This window comes from Manacus candei, unplaced genomic scaffold (genome assembly GCF_025592945.1).
Source record: "Manacus candei isolate 608988 ecotype Guabito, Panama unplaced genomic scaffold, ASM2559294v1 h1tg000015l, whole genome shotgun sequence".
Classification (NCBI taxonomy): Eukaryota; Metazoa; Chordata; class Aves; order Passeriformes; family Pipridae; genus Manacus; species Manacus candei.
The window spans coordinates 5,221,483-5,237,291 of record NW_026138063.1 but is presented as its reverse complement, the minus strand read 5'-3'; the positions used below and the strand labels follow the sequence as shown (position 1 = coordinate 5,237,291).

At 42.5% G+C, this 15,809-nt stretch overlaps 1 protein-coding gene across 3 annotated transcripts; it reads left to right on the top strand.

Moving 5' to 3' along the window:
• The first annotated feature begins 2,722 nt into the window (after positions 1-2,722).
• On the top strand, positions 2,723-15,316 carry TNFSF10 (TNF superfamily member 10). Of its 3 annotated transcripts, none has more exons than XM_051781755.1 (5): positions 2,723-2,969; positions 6,780-6,932; positions 8,410-8,452; positions 9,148-9,292; positions 9,958-15,316. In XM_051781755.1, the coding sequence occupies exons 1-5, from the start codon at positions 2,847-2,849 to the stop codon at positions 10,400-10,402; spliced, it is 909 nt and encodes a 302-aa protein (XP_051637715.1). In that variant the 5' UTR covers positions 2,723-2,846; the 3' UTR covers positions 10,403-15,316. The 3 variants fall into 3 exon arrangements, with proteins under 3 accessions (XP_051637715.1, XP_051637713.1, XP_051637714.1); XM_051781753.1 differs by having other exon boundaries at positions 9,148-9,264; positions 9,957-15,315; XM_051781754.1 differs by having other exon boundaries at positions 2,724-2,969; positions 9,148-9,264; positions 9,960-15,315.
• The last annotated feature ends 493 nt before the right edge of the window (positions 15,317-15,809 follow it).

Sequence of the window (15,809 nt, the reverse complement as noted above, 5' to 3'; positions counted from 1 at the left end):
CCACTGGTGTCATAATCCCAGTTTTACTGCAGTAAAATTTCATCACAGCACTAATTTTAAACTTTTGAAACTTTAAAACATATTATTTTCAGTATAAGTTTATACTTGCTGGAGACAAAAATTGATTGTGGAAAAGTAAGCATTGAAGTAACAAAGATTTTCAAGTGCTTTCAATGGGGGAAATGTTTGGGATATTCACTCCCAGAATCTGGGTCAGTGTGGAAACCCATAAATATTTTATTATTGGGCAATGAAATTTTCAGATCCTAAAACTTCAGAAAGATAGTGAAGTGATACTTTTTGAAGAGATGAATTTAAGTGTGTTTTCCCCACTGTTCTTTTCAAATCACACTGGCACTAACTAACCAAGTATTAAATCAGAGCCATGAGAAACATCCGTGGAGGATTTAAAATGATGGGCTGGGGGGTCACAGACCATGCCTGGTAGGGCACTCCAAGCAGAGTACATGGCTCTTGAAAAAACCATTCATGAATTGGTACATTTACCCACAAAATAGTTCTGTTACAAATTGTAGGGTGGGGACAAATCCACGAAGAGGTTGGAAAAACACAGAATAAAGACCAACCCCTAACTGTGAGTAACAAGAGTGCTCTGTAGTGCCCTGGCTCCCTTTCACTTTTGTTTCTATTCTCCTTCAAATGAGGTGGGACTTCCCTAAACATCTAGAAGGAATATCTGCACAAACTGGCTTCAGCAGCAGGAGTCATCAGTCAAGCTAGTTTGCCTCCTTTTAATTAACTCTTTGCATGGCTCCATGAGATGAAATTTCTTTCTTAGAAATTTATGAACCATGATAAACAAAGTAAGAGGCAGGGTGTTGGTTTTTTGGGGTTTTTTTTGCTTTTGGGGGGTTTTTGGCAAGATTCTGTTTGTGCATGTGCTAAAAATCTGTAAGAGACTCCTGTTCTGGAGCTGATGCAGAGACCTACTTTGCATTAAGTAAGAGTGAACAGAGTCCCACGAGCCCTGCTCAGAAAGGGGCCGTGATACTGTGAAGCAGAAGGAGCCCAAAATGTCACGCTGACTTTGCTGAGAAGTCATAGGAGGGGATCATGAGCTCACTTTTGAGAAAACGTTAATCTTCTCCGTCTGACATATGCATTGGAATCACACAGATCTGAACTGTTTTGGCACAGAGATCCACTGCCTCAAAGAGCCAGACAAATAAACTGCCTGCTGCCACGTTGAACAGGGATTCAGGGATTATTTTGCTACACTATGATGGAAGAAAAAACTATTAATTTTCCTGTAAATGGCTGACTAGAATGCAGTTACGCCTTCTAAAGATGATCTCAATAGTCAGGAGAGATGAAGAGATCTTGATTTTAATTTTTCCCTGTAATTATACTGACAACTCCCACCTGCATCCTGGCACTTGGGTTTGGATGTTGAGCAGGAGTCAAGATTTCATCCTGTCCTGCAGCAACATCGTGAAAGTGAACTAACTCAAATCTCTGCACTTGGATCCCAGTTTTCCGTGACTGCACTGTCAGCAGACCATACTGGTGCTACCTGTGCTGATTTAAAAGCATCAGCAGATAATTATGGAGTTGCTTATAATCCAGTCTGTGTGAGGTGAAGGTGTCAAAACCTCATTGAAAGTCAGAGGATACACTCTAAAGCATGGACCTGCCTTTGCAAAACTGCTATCTGGGTATAACAGTTTGGAGAAAAGTTTGCAAGAAGAAGTCTTATAGGTTTGAAAAACCAACCAAACCCCAAAGGGCCTTCAGATAAAGAAAGCCCAAAATGTACCTGGCATCCATGTACTGTGACATCAGGCACGTCATGACTGGGCAGCAGAAGCGATGGGCTGGAGCTCGTGGCACAGTACAGGTTATTGGCTCACAGGTACAGGTTATCAGCTCCCAGGCACCTTTCTGTGATGTACCAGCTCTACAGGAGAAGCTGCAGAGGACACAACACGGATAAGGACAGCACACAAAGCACAAGGACCTGCTGGAGCAAGTCCAGAAGATGCTCAAAGGGCCAGAGCACCTCTTCTATGGAGAAAGGCTGACAGAAGTGGGGTTGTTCAGCTGGTCTCTAGGGGAGACCTTAATGTAGCCTTTCAGAACTTTAAGGGGGTTTATAACAAATATGGGGACAGACTTTTTAGCAGGGCCTGTTGCCATAGGGCAAAGGATAATGATTTTAAACTGAAGGATTACAGTTAGATATAAGAAAGAAGTTATTTACAATGAGGAGAAGTTTTTTACAATTAGGGTGATGAGGCCCTGGCACAGGTTGCCCAGTGAAGCTGTGGCTTATTCCATCTCTGGAAGTGTTCAAGGACAGGTTGGATGGGGCTTGGAGCAACCTGGAATAGCAGAAGGTGTCCCTGCCCATGGCACGGAGGGTTGGAACGAGATGACCTTTAAGGTCCCTTCCAACCCAAACCAATCTGTGATTCTATGATCCCATAACACAACTTGGAATGGGGAAACTCTGGGCCTCTCTGTGCTCTTAACCAAGAGCCTTAATGTCTCAAAAAAAAATGCGGTTTCCATCATTCCCTGGTGGTGAGCGCTCAGAAATGCTCTGCAGCGTGACGGCTCTGTAATGACGCCCCCACATCTTAGCAACGACCCCGCACTTCGGTGCGATGGAGAAGCGCCCGCACCCTCCCGTCCCGGCGGGGCGGAGGGAAGCCGGGGATGGGAGGGAGGGTCCCGCCCGCCCCGCTCCGCCCCGTCCATCCCTCGGCGGGGCGGGATGAGCGCCGGGCGCTGCCGGGGGCTGCACTCCATCCCGGGACAGCGGCGTGAGCCCCGAGCCCCCATCCCGGCCCGGCCCCGCTCCCCCATCCCGAGCGAGCCCCGCGATGCTGGCGCCGGGCGGGCCCAGCCCCGCGCAGACCTGCGGGGCCGTGGTGGTGGCCGCCGTGCTCCTGCAGTCCGTCTGCGTGGCCGTCACCTTCCTCTACTTCACCAGCGAGCTCAAACAGGTCGGTGCGGGGCGACGGCGGCGGGGGGGACCCCGCGCTCCCCCTTCTGTCCCCGCAGGACGGACCGACCCCCGGGGGGCCGCGGGCTCGTGTGGGCGGTGGGCGATGCGAGCGGCATCCGCGGCCGGGGGCTGAGCCCCCCGTGGCCTGAGCCCCCCCTGGGCCGGGACTGAGCCCCCCCTGGGCCGGGGGTTATCCCCCACCCCGCTCCCCGCAGATAAAGAGCTCCGCTCCCCGCGCCCGTTCCTTTGTCTGGGCCCGCCGTGGGTGTGCGCGGGGAAGGGAGTTCAAAGCAACAACGGCTGCAAAGTTTTCTTGCCTTAAAAAAAAAACAAAAAAAACAACGAACAACAAAGTCATGCATTTTTTCAGCGAAGAGGCAAATGTGTTTTTCATTAGCGCGCAAATTCGTCGTCTCATCGCTTTGCGCTGCCCGCCGGCGCTGCAGGAGCGCCAGGAGCGCTGGGAGGGCTGGACAGTCGGACAGGCACGGGGGGAAAGGACTGAGGAAAGCTGAGGTGCCTTTTAGACGTATCCTGTAGGACAATACATAGTTCTAAGGCAGTGACTAATGCCAAAGGAACTGCACCAGACAGCAAACACCACTGAATTCCCCAGAATAACTTGTAAAATAGCAATTCTATAGTCTAGATGTTTTGGTCTCCTTGCAGCCACCCTTCAGGCCTGCTAGCTGGTGCTTAACTCTTTCCTCTCCCTGCTGCTTAGCTCTTTCTTCTCCTGGCTGCTTAACTCTTCTTGCAAAAGACCATGTACACTCCAAGAAAGTTACATTTAGTTGATAGTCCCAGGAGCCTTTATATGTGTGGCCCTTCTTTCCATGGACCCACTAGTACTTGGGATTTCCATGAGTGACTTACCCAAAATTTACTGCCCTGCTGTAAGTTGTATCAGTATGTTGTTCTTCCGGGCACAAAAGTAAAAGTAACTGCAGGTAAGTGTTCTATACACACACAACTTCAGAAAGTATTGCAGAAATGTAAGTTACTGCATTCAATAATGCATAATTACATGATTATTAATAACATATGGTATGCATGCATTTGTTCCACATCAGATTTAATAGGCAGAGTCTTCTGAGATGTCAGAGTTCTCTGTGAGGCAAAGGGTTTGCAGTATTGTACATGTGAGTCAGTGTTCGTACTTTGGAAATGTATAAAACAGATTTCACGGCTGTGACTGTCCCATATTTGGTCAAATGGGGGAGTCACAGAAATGTGTTGACTTTATGGAACCAGGCTACATAATGCTGCTAACAAAGAAAAATATATAAAGGTATCCTCATTCCTTCATGCATACAGTTCAGAGTCCTTTGCTCACAAGCTTGCCAATCTAAGTAATTAGTAACCACACTTATCTTTCCCTTCCTTTTATTCAAACATGTACACCTGAGACACAACCACATCTTGTGGTACTTGCCCAAAATACAGCTCAGTGCTTCTGAAGAATAACAAGCCTGCATTTGGGGTGAAGGGCTAAATCTGTCCACACTAAAGTTCTACTGGACTAAAAGCTAAGGTTGCTGGCTCTGGAGGGGGTACCTTAAGCACACATTCCTGCATGTGCCACTTGGTGCACAATAAACAAGGAGAAAGCTTATCTGTAAGCACACAGTCTGCTACCCCACATCCACATGGTGCATGTGGAATAAATCTCAAAAGATAAGCTGTGATTTTGGTCTGCCCATTTTTCTTCCCTTTGCTGTTCACAATACCTGCATTGCTACACCTTCACCAAATTACTGTGGCTGCAGAGACTGCAGACATTTCTAGCTTTGCAAAAAGCATGCTGAATAACTAAGAGGGTTTTTCCTCTACAGCTGTAGTGACCTGAGTATAGGAGTATGACCATTTGTTTAACAGTTTTGCTTTAGGAGGAAGTGCTGAGACAATAAAGTTCACTATGCTTCAGGATATAGGGCTGCAAGGACAATATCCTCAGGCTTCCTTCTGTTTCAAAAACAGTCTACTAACCACTCCTAGCATAGGAGAGGCTTTACAAGATTCCTGCAGAACTTGAGTTCTCACAGGCTTCAGTACTACAGTTAAACCTCATTTGAGTAAGCCTTACAACAGAAATAATAATGTGCTGCTGCAAGGTTGCATTCCACGAGGATTTCAAACTGCATGCAAAATACTGTTCCAGTGCCAGGATAGTAAAGTTGTTTTGGGGAAAAGTGAGCAGGTAAGGAAGAGGCAGAAGCACAGGACTGTTTGCTTCCAGATGGGAGGGCAAAGCTGAGAGCTGGGCTGTAACAGATCTGCCAAGAGAATAAACAGTAACTTCACAACTGCTTACGTTTTGCTTTTTTTAAAAACTCATCAAACTACTATGTTATAGAACCTTGTATAGTTAAATCTGTCAGAGCCCTTAGTTTTAAGTGCAGCTTTACCTTAATGAGCACATAAAATTAATGGTTTTGAGATCTTGAAACCTGATTTAAGAATGTCCATACTCCTTGGCAAAGACACAGAAACCTTCACAAACACTCATAGTGGTGGCCCCTTTCCTTCTGCTACAAAATACAAGTACAGGCTGAAGCTCAGTGGAGTCTGCTGCTGCAAACTGAAAGTGGGAGTTTAAGGAGGTGAATTCTCCTCTTCCTCCTCCTGGAGCGGGAAAATCTCTTCCTAAACGCCTTGTTTACTAACAGGCAGGAAAAGCATGCAGTATGGAGGAGGTGACTCAGATCTGTTTGTTTCTTTCAATACCCCTCTCTCAAGGACAACTGAAACTCGTAGAATAAATGTATCTGTTTAGCAAACCAAACCAAGCTTCTTTAACACAATGAAGTGAAATTTAAATGCTACCAGCAGACCAGAATTCCAGCTGAATGCTCTGCATGTTTGTTGCTGTTTCTCCAAAAGTCCCTGTAGTGCTTTGCTGGCTCAACAAGCCTGACCAGTCTGTAGCTGATGCAGCAGGAGCCCCGTTCCAGGGAAACAGGGGCTGGATGCTGGAGCCAGCACAGGTTCTGTGCTCCCACATTAACCAACAGCGCCAGCTGGAGTCCTGTGTGTCGCATCCGCAGGGAGCTTGGGAAGAGCTTTCCACTAGGATATCAGCTCTCCCAGTCAGATCCCCTTGGAGCCAAGCAGAGTTTTGCCAATCTGTTAAAAACTCATTTCTCTTTATCAGAAAATAAATGTGTTTTCTCTATGACTAGACAATATAAACATGGGTCCATGTCATGAGCATCCAGCATTATAATTATATTTGGACTCAAATGTCATTTCAGTTGTCTGGACTTTGTCCTGGACTATTAGGACAAGTGCAGTTATGGAGAGACCCCAGACTGGATATGGGGATGATTTGGTATGGATATATAATAGCAAAGGTCTGGATTATAAATGGCATTGGCTGAAAAGACAGCATTGAAAATACCTTTAAGGTCTAGTATTTGATTTCATCCTCAATAATTTGCGGGAAAAAAATCCCTTGTGCAAAAAAAATGTTTTTAATACAGAACTAGAGCAACTAAAGAGTTCACAACATTAGGGATTTGGGTATTGAATTTTCACAAAGCCTATTTAGTTAAGTACTGGATATCAAATTTATGCCCATGGAGATAACAAGCATATTTTTGCATATTAGGTATGCCATCATAATTAAATATGACAAATCAGGATGAATTACTCATGTTGTTTATATAGTTCTACTTGCACCATACTTGGAAATGCTTTAAAGAAAGGGAAGTGTGTTCCTAAGCATAGTGAATATAGTGACATACCACAGCTGGACATCTGCAGACACATCGTGGGTGAAAAATCCTGGCTTTCCCTTCTGCTGCAGCTCCAGGACACGTACTCCAAGAGCGGCATCGCTTGTCTCACCGGGGAGGAAATCGGAAATTCCATCCAAAACTTGGATGAAATTGAAAGTGAAGACAGAGAAGCTGATCCCTGCTGGCAAGTGAAGTGGCACCTGGGAAAGTTAATTAAAAAGGTATTTGGGAACACCGTTCTTGATGATATTACAGTTGAAAGAATCCTAATAGCAGAATAAAGGAGGCTCTCGGGTTGTTTTATTGCAAAGCAATAGTCAGACCACAGCTTCATCTGCAAAGCACTTACACTGAAGACCAAAAAACCCCCATAACAGTGGTTTCACTACATTCAGTAAATAATAAAGCAAAGACAGTCAGCTTTTACTAAGCAGATTTCAGTGATAGATGGGCTTGTCTGAAATACATAAGGGTAGAAGTGTTTGACTTGAGCTTGCTTTCAACCTGACCGTACAGATCATGGTGCTAGCAGAGCTGTCACTGCCCTTTTGGAAACACAGGGAGATTGAGATGAGAAAATGAGATTAAATGTAACAGAGAGGGAGGTACAAAGGTGCCTGAGGAATGGTCTGGTCATGAGCTGTGTAATGTAGTGGGAAAGAGCAAGTGAGCACAACAGCATCAGGCACAGCACCTTCCCAGCACAGCATTCAGAGAGCATCTCCTGCATGACTTGCACACAACACGTAGAATTTTTGGCTACAGAGAAGAAAATCATTCTGGCTGTAAAAATCAGAAAGTCTAAAATCTTCTGGAATGCTTTTCAAAATCCCATCTCCAGCACATAAAGCTCATCCATAAAATTCCACTTCTGGCTGAAACTTACCTGGCAAATCTTGCAGCCCAAAACAGATCCTCTGTTTGTGTTCAGAGCTCTTGGCTCCTTTGGTGGAAGTTCTGCCAGTGAAGTCCCTAAACTTCTTCATAGAGAAAATGTTTTATTTGGTGGACATTTACACATCTATTATACCTCCTAGCTCCCTGATTGCTTAAAAAAAAAGGTAGCCTGGGTGCCAGAGATAATAAATTACTACAATTATAATTATGATAATAGTAATAATAATAGGATAGTTAGATAAACAAAATCAGGTAGCGCAGAACCCATCAGTAAGTGGCAATACAGGGCCTGTGTTAGTCACCCAGGTAAATCATCTCCAACCATCACCACATTTGCTGCAGCTCCACCACCATTTGTAACCAAACTGGTTTGTTTCAGCAGTCAGCAAACAGTTATAAAGGAGGGGAATGCACAAAGTAATATATGCTGCCTAACAGCGTAGATAGGTGGGTACAGCTTTAAAAATGAATTTAATTTCTCAGAGCTAAGACCCCACAAAAGTGCACACTGCCAAGTGTTCTGCAAATGGAAGTTGGTGCTAGTACAGTATTTCTTATTTGAGAGAAGTATGAGGTCAAATTTTCCGATAGACTTATGCCTGAGCTCTCTTGTAAATGTTTTCCCATTTATCTCATGATATAAAAGATGTAAATGTAGAAATACTTTATTATAAGAAATTAATAGGCTTTGCTTAGTTTGCTTGTTGATCAAATCGAGAATACACTTTATTCATGAGCTTATAAGAGCACCTGTCACCTTCAGCTGATAAACTAATTTCTTTTTTGTGTGTGTTTTGGCAGATTATGTCGAAAAGCTACGAGGAAAACATATCTGCAATCAACGGTATAATAATTTTATTACTTGTGACAAAAAGAAGCTGCTAGTGGTACCTGATGTGTAGCAACTCAAAATATTTTTAAGTACAGAAACTGACTAAAATCTTGTACTGGCATCAAGTCACCAAAAAATGATTCCTTATTACTAGAAGGTAAATTTTCAGGAGCCAAAAATATGGTCAAGTGGTTAGAGCAAGGTAACCAAGGTGGATAGAAAGGACTCAGCCTCTAGGCCTCAGTCCCATGGAGTTGTGGGGACATTTAAATAGTCTTCCCAGTATCCCAGCTCCTGGAACAAGCAGCACAGAGCTGCTGGATGCAGAGGTCAGTTAAGGAATAGCTCTGCTGAAGTTCATGCAGCTCTAAAGATCCTGGGCAAAAGCATTACAACATACAAGTGGAAGTTCAGAGTGAAAGGTAGGAATAATTAACCATAAAATACACTACTATGTGTTATTTTGTCTCGATAACTTGAAGTGGGAGAAGGAGAAAAAGAAGAACAAAGAGGCATATAAAGACATTTCAAGGAGAGCAAGAGCAAAAAAGGAATTTGAGCCTTATTAGCCAATATATAGCATTCAGCCTATGATTTAATTAGTTAAAAAAATGACTTACCTATTCCTTAAAATCAGGTCAGATGGGACAGATGTGCTTCTGATGTCTTGCTTTTGATGTGGGGTTTCTTTTCTTGTCTTCCCTTAGCTGAAAGAACTCTGGCACTGTCACACACCGACAGGCAGCAGCCACGTGGTGCCATCCACGGGGCCGCGGCTCATCTGACGGGCAGCAACAACCGGAGGAGTTCCCTGTTCACACGCTGTAAGGAAAAACCTCTAAAACACCTGAAAGAGCACAGAAATTACTCTCCCATTGCTAGTCTCATGCTTACCTACACTTTTTAATGCTTGTATTGAGTTAAGTGTAGGAAACAAATCATGAAAAAGTCATCTTGTCGCAGACATTGGTTTTTTTCTGCTGATTCTCAACCAACAGTGATAAAGCCCGTTTCCTCTGGGTGCCTCCCTAATTTTTCTTTTGGAACCTTCATTAGGGGAAAAAAATTAAGTGTCCTTCTTTCTAATATTAAGTTTTTCTCTTTCTTTCCACTTCCTTCTGTTAGTTGGAGTCTCAACTGCTATGGTGACAGACCTATTAGAAATGCAACACAGACAGGAGAGATGACATTCAGGACATGTTAATGAAGGACTTGGTAGGGTTTCTGCAGCTTCAGAGGGTGTCAGACACTAATGGCTGTTTTAACTTTGTTTCTAAGTAACAACATCACTTTTTCTCTTATTTGGGGGTACAAAAATTAAAAAAAAAGAAAAGGCAGTTCATGTTCTTACATAAATCTGAGCTCACTTGTGGACTGTCAGTTTGTTGTGAGAATGGATGTAATGAACCACTGTGAAGAGCAGGTTTCCTTACTTTGTTATTATCCTCAACCAGCAGACACCTGACTTCTCTATCTAGTTTTTAAGTTAACATTTCTCTCTTTTACCTTCCTCAAGTAGATTTCTTGCCCAGAAAAGGCTTTGGACATAAAATAAACTGGGAATCGTCGAGGAAGACCCACTCTTTCCTTTACAATGTGGAACTGAGAAATGGCGAGTTAGTGATACCCCAGACGGGCTTTTATTACATCTACTCACAAATTTACTTTCGCTTCCGTGAAGATGAGAACGAGGATTCGGATTCGTTGGGACAAATCAGGAACCCCAAACAGCTTGTTCAATACATTTACAGACTGACGAATTACCCTGAGCCCATTTTGCTCATGAAAAGTGCAAGAACAAGCTGCTGGTCTAAGAAGGCGGAATATGGGCTTTATTCCACCTACCAAGGTGGTGTGTTTGAGCTGAAAAGACAGGACAGGATTTTTGTCTCTGTCAGTAACAGCGACTTAGTTGACATGGAGAAAGAAGCAAGTTTTTTTGGAGCCTTCATGATCGGCTAAAAGACAAAAATCATGCTTCCAAAGGACCCAATTTCCCTATGCAGGATCAGCTCAAAATTCCTGTAAAATAGGGGATAATAAGCAAAAACTGTATCAATACCAGCAGTAGCAGACTCCCCTTTCTCAGCTCACTCATCGTGAGGTCCAAGCGTGCCGAGTTCTCCCCCACCAGCCGGGAAGAGCAGCAGCAGCTGGCTGTGGTTGGCACTGATTTGTGCAGGCACAGGCACCACTGCCCCACCAGGCTGGGGATGTGAGAGGGTTTCACACCCCACAGATGATACCTTTGGCCACAACCCCAGGCAGGTAAGCACCCACCACCAGCAGAGATGCTCCACGCCAGCTCAGCTGCGGCAGGTGGGGTGGCGGATGTGCCGGGTCCGCTTACTCAAGGCTGAGACAGGATATCAAATTTTACTTGTGGTCTCCATTGGGACCCTGTCTTGAATATCTCAGCTCCTGTAAGGAGCCTTTGTACATACTGCTTCCCAAGTGCCCACGGAATTTCTCTGCAAGTTTTTGTTCGAACACGAGTTTTACAGAAGTTAAAAGACCATCAGAAAATCAAGCTGCACATCTTCATCTCATCTCATGAAACACTCGAGCTCCTAATTAATTTTAAGCACATGAACAGCCTGACTAAGGGTATCCACATGCTTGAAATTAAGTATTTGCTTAAGTGGTTTTTTTAGGATCGTTTCTTGAGTAAACACATTAATCTTGTCTTATTTGCGATATTGTACATAAAAACAGCTGCTGAAATGGCACAGAAGAGCTTTTGAAATCAATCTGTTTTTTGATCAATGTATTATAACAGTGCCTGTTTACTTAATTACTGTGCTGCAAACATTTCACCAGGCTTCCAGTAAGTTCAGTGATATAGTTGCTGTTACACTTGTTAACAGCAAGTACTTGATCCAGGAAAAAAAGGTGGTTTTTTGTAAATACTGAATTCTATGAGAAATTTGCCACAAATTAAGGATGACGTGGTTCTTCCGTGTTTATTTGTACTAGTCTTATTTGGTAGAATGTAATGCAGAACAACACACCCCAATGAATAACATTTTTAGGAAAACAGGCACAACTATCCATACTTTAACAAATGCTGCTTTTTTAGGTAATGCTGTTATGCTTTGATTTGATTTTTTTTTTTTAGGAACGGGTGAAATTTTTTCATAGTTTTGTTAAATAATTTTTTTTTTAAATGGCCACTATATTTTTTAACTTTTCAAGAAGAACTATTTTATATTAAGAAGATTTGAAAGTTCAAGTTCTGTGGGCTGGATTCACAGCATAACTAGTGTAATCAGCATATCTGCAGCATTGTCAGTGGAGCGACAGCGATTTGCACCACGAACACATTTTGCCCAGATTCAGAGAAAAAAGGGGGGAAGAGAAGGTAAAAGTGAAAACAAAAAAAATCGGAGGAAAAGGAAGACAGTTCTGCAAATGCTACTTTACATCAACAGAATGATGCCAGTAGACAGTCTGGTTGTCTATTTTGAATACACCAAGGTTGCCGTGGGAACCCTCACGTTCACCTGCACGTTCTGGTAATCAAATCCCCAAGCAGCCCCTGCACATGGGCCTCACGAGTAAAGATGCTCGTTCATCTTACTACTCAGTCGACAAGAGGAAATTAATAGACACGAGCCCCTGCATTTATTTTGCCATTCAGAAAAGAAGGTATGTTGGTTGACTTAAATACCTGTGTTGGAGCAGCAAGAGAGAGAATTTCAGGAATACCCTCCTTTAGACAGATTAGGGCAAAGAAACACACAGCTGTAAGCCTGAAATAAAGAGTTGTAACTTTTGCCTGCTGGTTTAACAGTGTCTCACACACTGTTTTCAGTGGTAATCAAATATGTGAAATTCTTCACCATTTACTGAAACACTTTGGTTTGCCTCCTTCTGAAATCATCTGTTTCGACAGAGAGAGAATATTTTTTGCAGTTTTCTTTCTGATTTCAGTATTTAATTCAGGAATTTTCTGCCTGCCAGAAAAGGCTGGGAGAACAGAGCCATTCCCTGCGTAGCTGTATGTCTGCTGTCTTGGAGAAATGACTTTTGTAGGTTCTCCTTGCAAATGGACAGAGCCTTCCAATCTCAGCACCGGACTGGCCCACGTTGTCAGGTTTGAGGTGGTTTTTTTAGAAATTTACTATATTAATAATTTTTAATTTTTTTTAAAGAAATGCTTTTTTAGGAACTTATTTGAATGAAAATTTATTTGCACTGTGAAAAAGTGCTGGTGGCAGCTTAGAGTCAGAAACCCTACCCATGGCTAAGAACCAATTTGTGTAATGTGGAGTCGTGGCTGCTAAAAGGGACTGGAAGGAATCCATGGGGGACTCCACAAACCTGTAGCTGATGCTAAGACAAACTATTACAAACAGATTTTCTTACTCTATGTACTGTCCTTAACTCTCAATTAACACTATGCCCGTTGTCACTGGAGGAATGCTCCCTGGCTTTACCTTTGTTTGTTACCTAAATGTACATATTTGTGGTCTCTGCATGCAGAACATAACACAACAGGAAATACAGGTAATCATTTCTGAATAATCCAAAAGCATGCTTGACAGATATTATCTTGATGGGTCATTATCAAGGAACATAAGACAGGACACGTTTGAAGAAGATTGGAAAAACATAGTAAGTTCTGTTTCTATCATATCCTGAGTCATACCTTTCATCTCATTTTATGTTGAATAGCAAATGTAGCAAATTTTTATTTGTGGATGTGGGTTCCATTAATGTGTGAATATTGTAAATTTTTCTATATGCTTTTTATATAAAATGTTTTTACTAAATAGTTATTTAGTCTTGTGGTGATTGTTGGTGTTTGTTCTCCTATGGCTTCCACAACAACCCTGTTGTAAATAATTTCCCTGACATTGATTGGTATCATATATAGTCCATTAAATGCCACAAACGGTTGCAACGCAAAGGACAAAATTGCAAACCATTGAGCAATGCCATGTTGTGTAATCCCATCTAACTGGCTTCCTGACCTCAGTTAGTGAACAACATCTGGAAGCAGTGTGCTGAAGAAATCCCTGAAAATGATCTTGTGACCAGAGCGTACAAAATTTTGAGCACTTCCTTTTAGGTTCTTCTCATGTTTCTGGGCTTTAGCAATTATTTAAGCACTGGGAATTCTTATTTAGTAGGGAAATACCTGATCTTTACCTATACCAAACTACAGTAGAAGATATTTGTTCAACCTGGGGAAGGGAAGGCTCAGGGAGACCTGAAAGCATATTCCAGGCCCTATGGTGGCCTACAAGAAAGCTGAAGGGGGACTTTGAACAAGGGCTTGTAGTGACAGGACAGGGGGGAATGGCTTCACACTGACAGAGGGCAGGGTTAGGTTAGAGATTGGGAAGCAATTCTCCCCTGTGAGGGTGGTGAGGCCCTGGCACAGGTTACCCAGAGAAGCTGTGGCTGCCCCATCCCTGGAAGTGTCCAAGGCCAGGTTGGACAGGGCTTGGAGCAACCTGGGATAGTGGAAAGTGTCCCTGCCTATGGCAAGGGAGTTGGAACCACCACACCAAGGGACCCTGTTCTTTCTCCAGTTGGTGAATGAGTCTAATAAAGAGGGACAGGAATGCCCAGGGTGTCACGTGGTGACACAGTGAGCTGAAGCACAGCAAAAAGCTGAGACTAGAACAGCTGCCTCTGAATTAGTGACCTCAGAGCACAGCTTTGCTGATAATAAACCAGCACTGTTTTGAAGTCTGCTTGCAGATATATACTGCCATATAAACAACTGTAAAGTAATTTGAACCCATTCTGGGTTTTACATTATTAAGCTGGATTACCGCTATTTCATCAGTGCTCCTCACGGATGATGGTTGCTAAACCATAACCTTTGAAAGCATACACCAGGTGCTACCTTCTGTTCTAAACCACATTTATAATAGCAGGCAAAACACCCTTTGTCCCTGGATATAATAAAAAAACCTGCATTTGCTCCTCTCTGGAGTTGTTGAAGGTGCATCATTTTAAAATTAATCTCTACCTCGGAGTCTGTTTTCCAGTTTCTTCTTCTCTCCACAATAAACACATAATCATTCTATATTCAAAGCTTTTGGACATTTCCATGACAACAAACAATGATATAAACAAGAATTAGAACTTTTATTGGATGGGGAGATAATGGAAAGAATGGAACATAGGAGAGAGACCTCAAAACTCCATAAATAGAAACTCCCTTCTACCTCATCTCCAGTACTCAATACAGCTTTGAAGCTACTGAAGAGAAATACCAATTTTTTAAGGTTCCATGAAAGGTAAATGTCCAGTATAATATGTTTTTTTTAATTATTTTTTAGTATCTGGCTTGTTCATGCATCCAGCTAGTGGATAAAACTGAATAAAAAAGTACTTAACTTCTGCTTCTGTCTCTCCATTTCTCTCATTCCAATAAGACCAGTGACTTCACTCTTATCTTGCTGGCAATGTAGAACTAATGTTCCTGCAGCTGAGGGCTAGCAGACAATTTTTGGGAGCCTAAAGCCATCTTCTCTCACAGCTCTTACCTCTTCTATCACCACTATCTGCACCACTGTCCTTTAGCATATGCAAAGCAGAGGCAGTAATCCATTATCATGCAAAGTTCATGGGATGACTTCTTTATATTTCATCAAATTTGGCCTGCAATTGCCAAAGAAATCAGAAAGAATCAGAAAACTAAAGCTGCTTTTCTTCTCTCTCAGATGACATTTTTTTCTGGTCTTGTCCCCATGCAGGAAAAGCAACCAGAGAAGCCCTTGACTCATGATACCCTTAAAAGAAGGAAATCGATGTTGCTGGATTCAAAACACAACTTGCCATCCAAGTGGCTCATCACTCAACACACCAGGAATTAAGTGTTAAATCATTGCATTACAAGCTCAAGTTGTCTGGAGTACACAAACCTGGTGCTACCTCACATTTGAACTTGATTTTGGCACATACATCATAGTTCAAGTATCATTTTAATAAGGAATAAATGATTTTCCAAAAAAAAAAAAAAGGAAATGATCATTTTTGACAAGATACAGCTCAGCAAAAACTGGAAGCATTTCATGAGAACGAAGGATGGTCTCTATATAGAAAAGTCACATTTATAGCATCAGGCCATTTTCTCTGGCAAATATCAACATCCTTGCAGCTGAAACCACTGGTCAGGGAAAAGAAATAAAAAAAAAAAAAAGAGAGAAATAATTATTTATAACATTGCAAAGTATTTGGCATCCTAACTACAGAGGTACTTATTTAATATAAAGCAATGTCATGTAAATTAGATTGGGGACATAATTCTAATATGAACTAACTGTATGTTGGTGGCATAAAGCCCATGATTTTTTTTCAGAAACATATAACACAGCTATATAGGCAGCTGGATAGACAAAGTGAGAAG

Coding starts and splice junctions, on each gene's coding strand:
- TNFSF10 (XM_051781755.1), top strand. CDS start 2,847: ATGCTGGCGCCGGGCGGGCCCAGCCCCGCGCAGACCTGCGGGGCCGTG. Junction 2,970..6,779: donor TCACCAGCGAGCTCAAACAG/GTCGGTGCGGGG, acceptor CTTCTGCTGCAG/CTCCAGGACACGTACTCCAA. Junction 9,293..9,957: donor AAACCTCTAAAACACCTGAA/AGAGCACAGAAA, acceptor CCTTCCTCAAGT/AGATTTCTTGCCCAGAAAAG.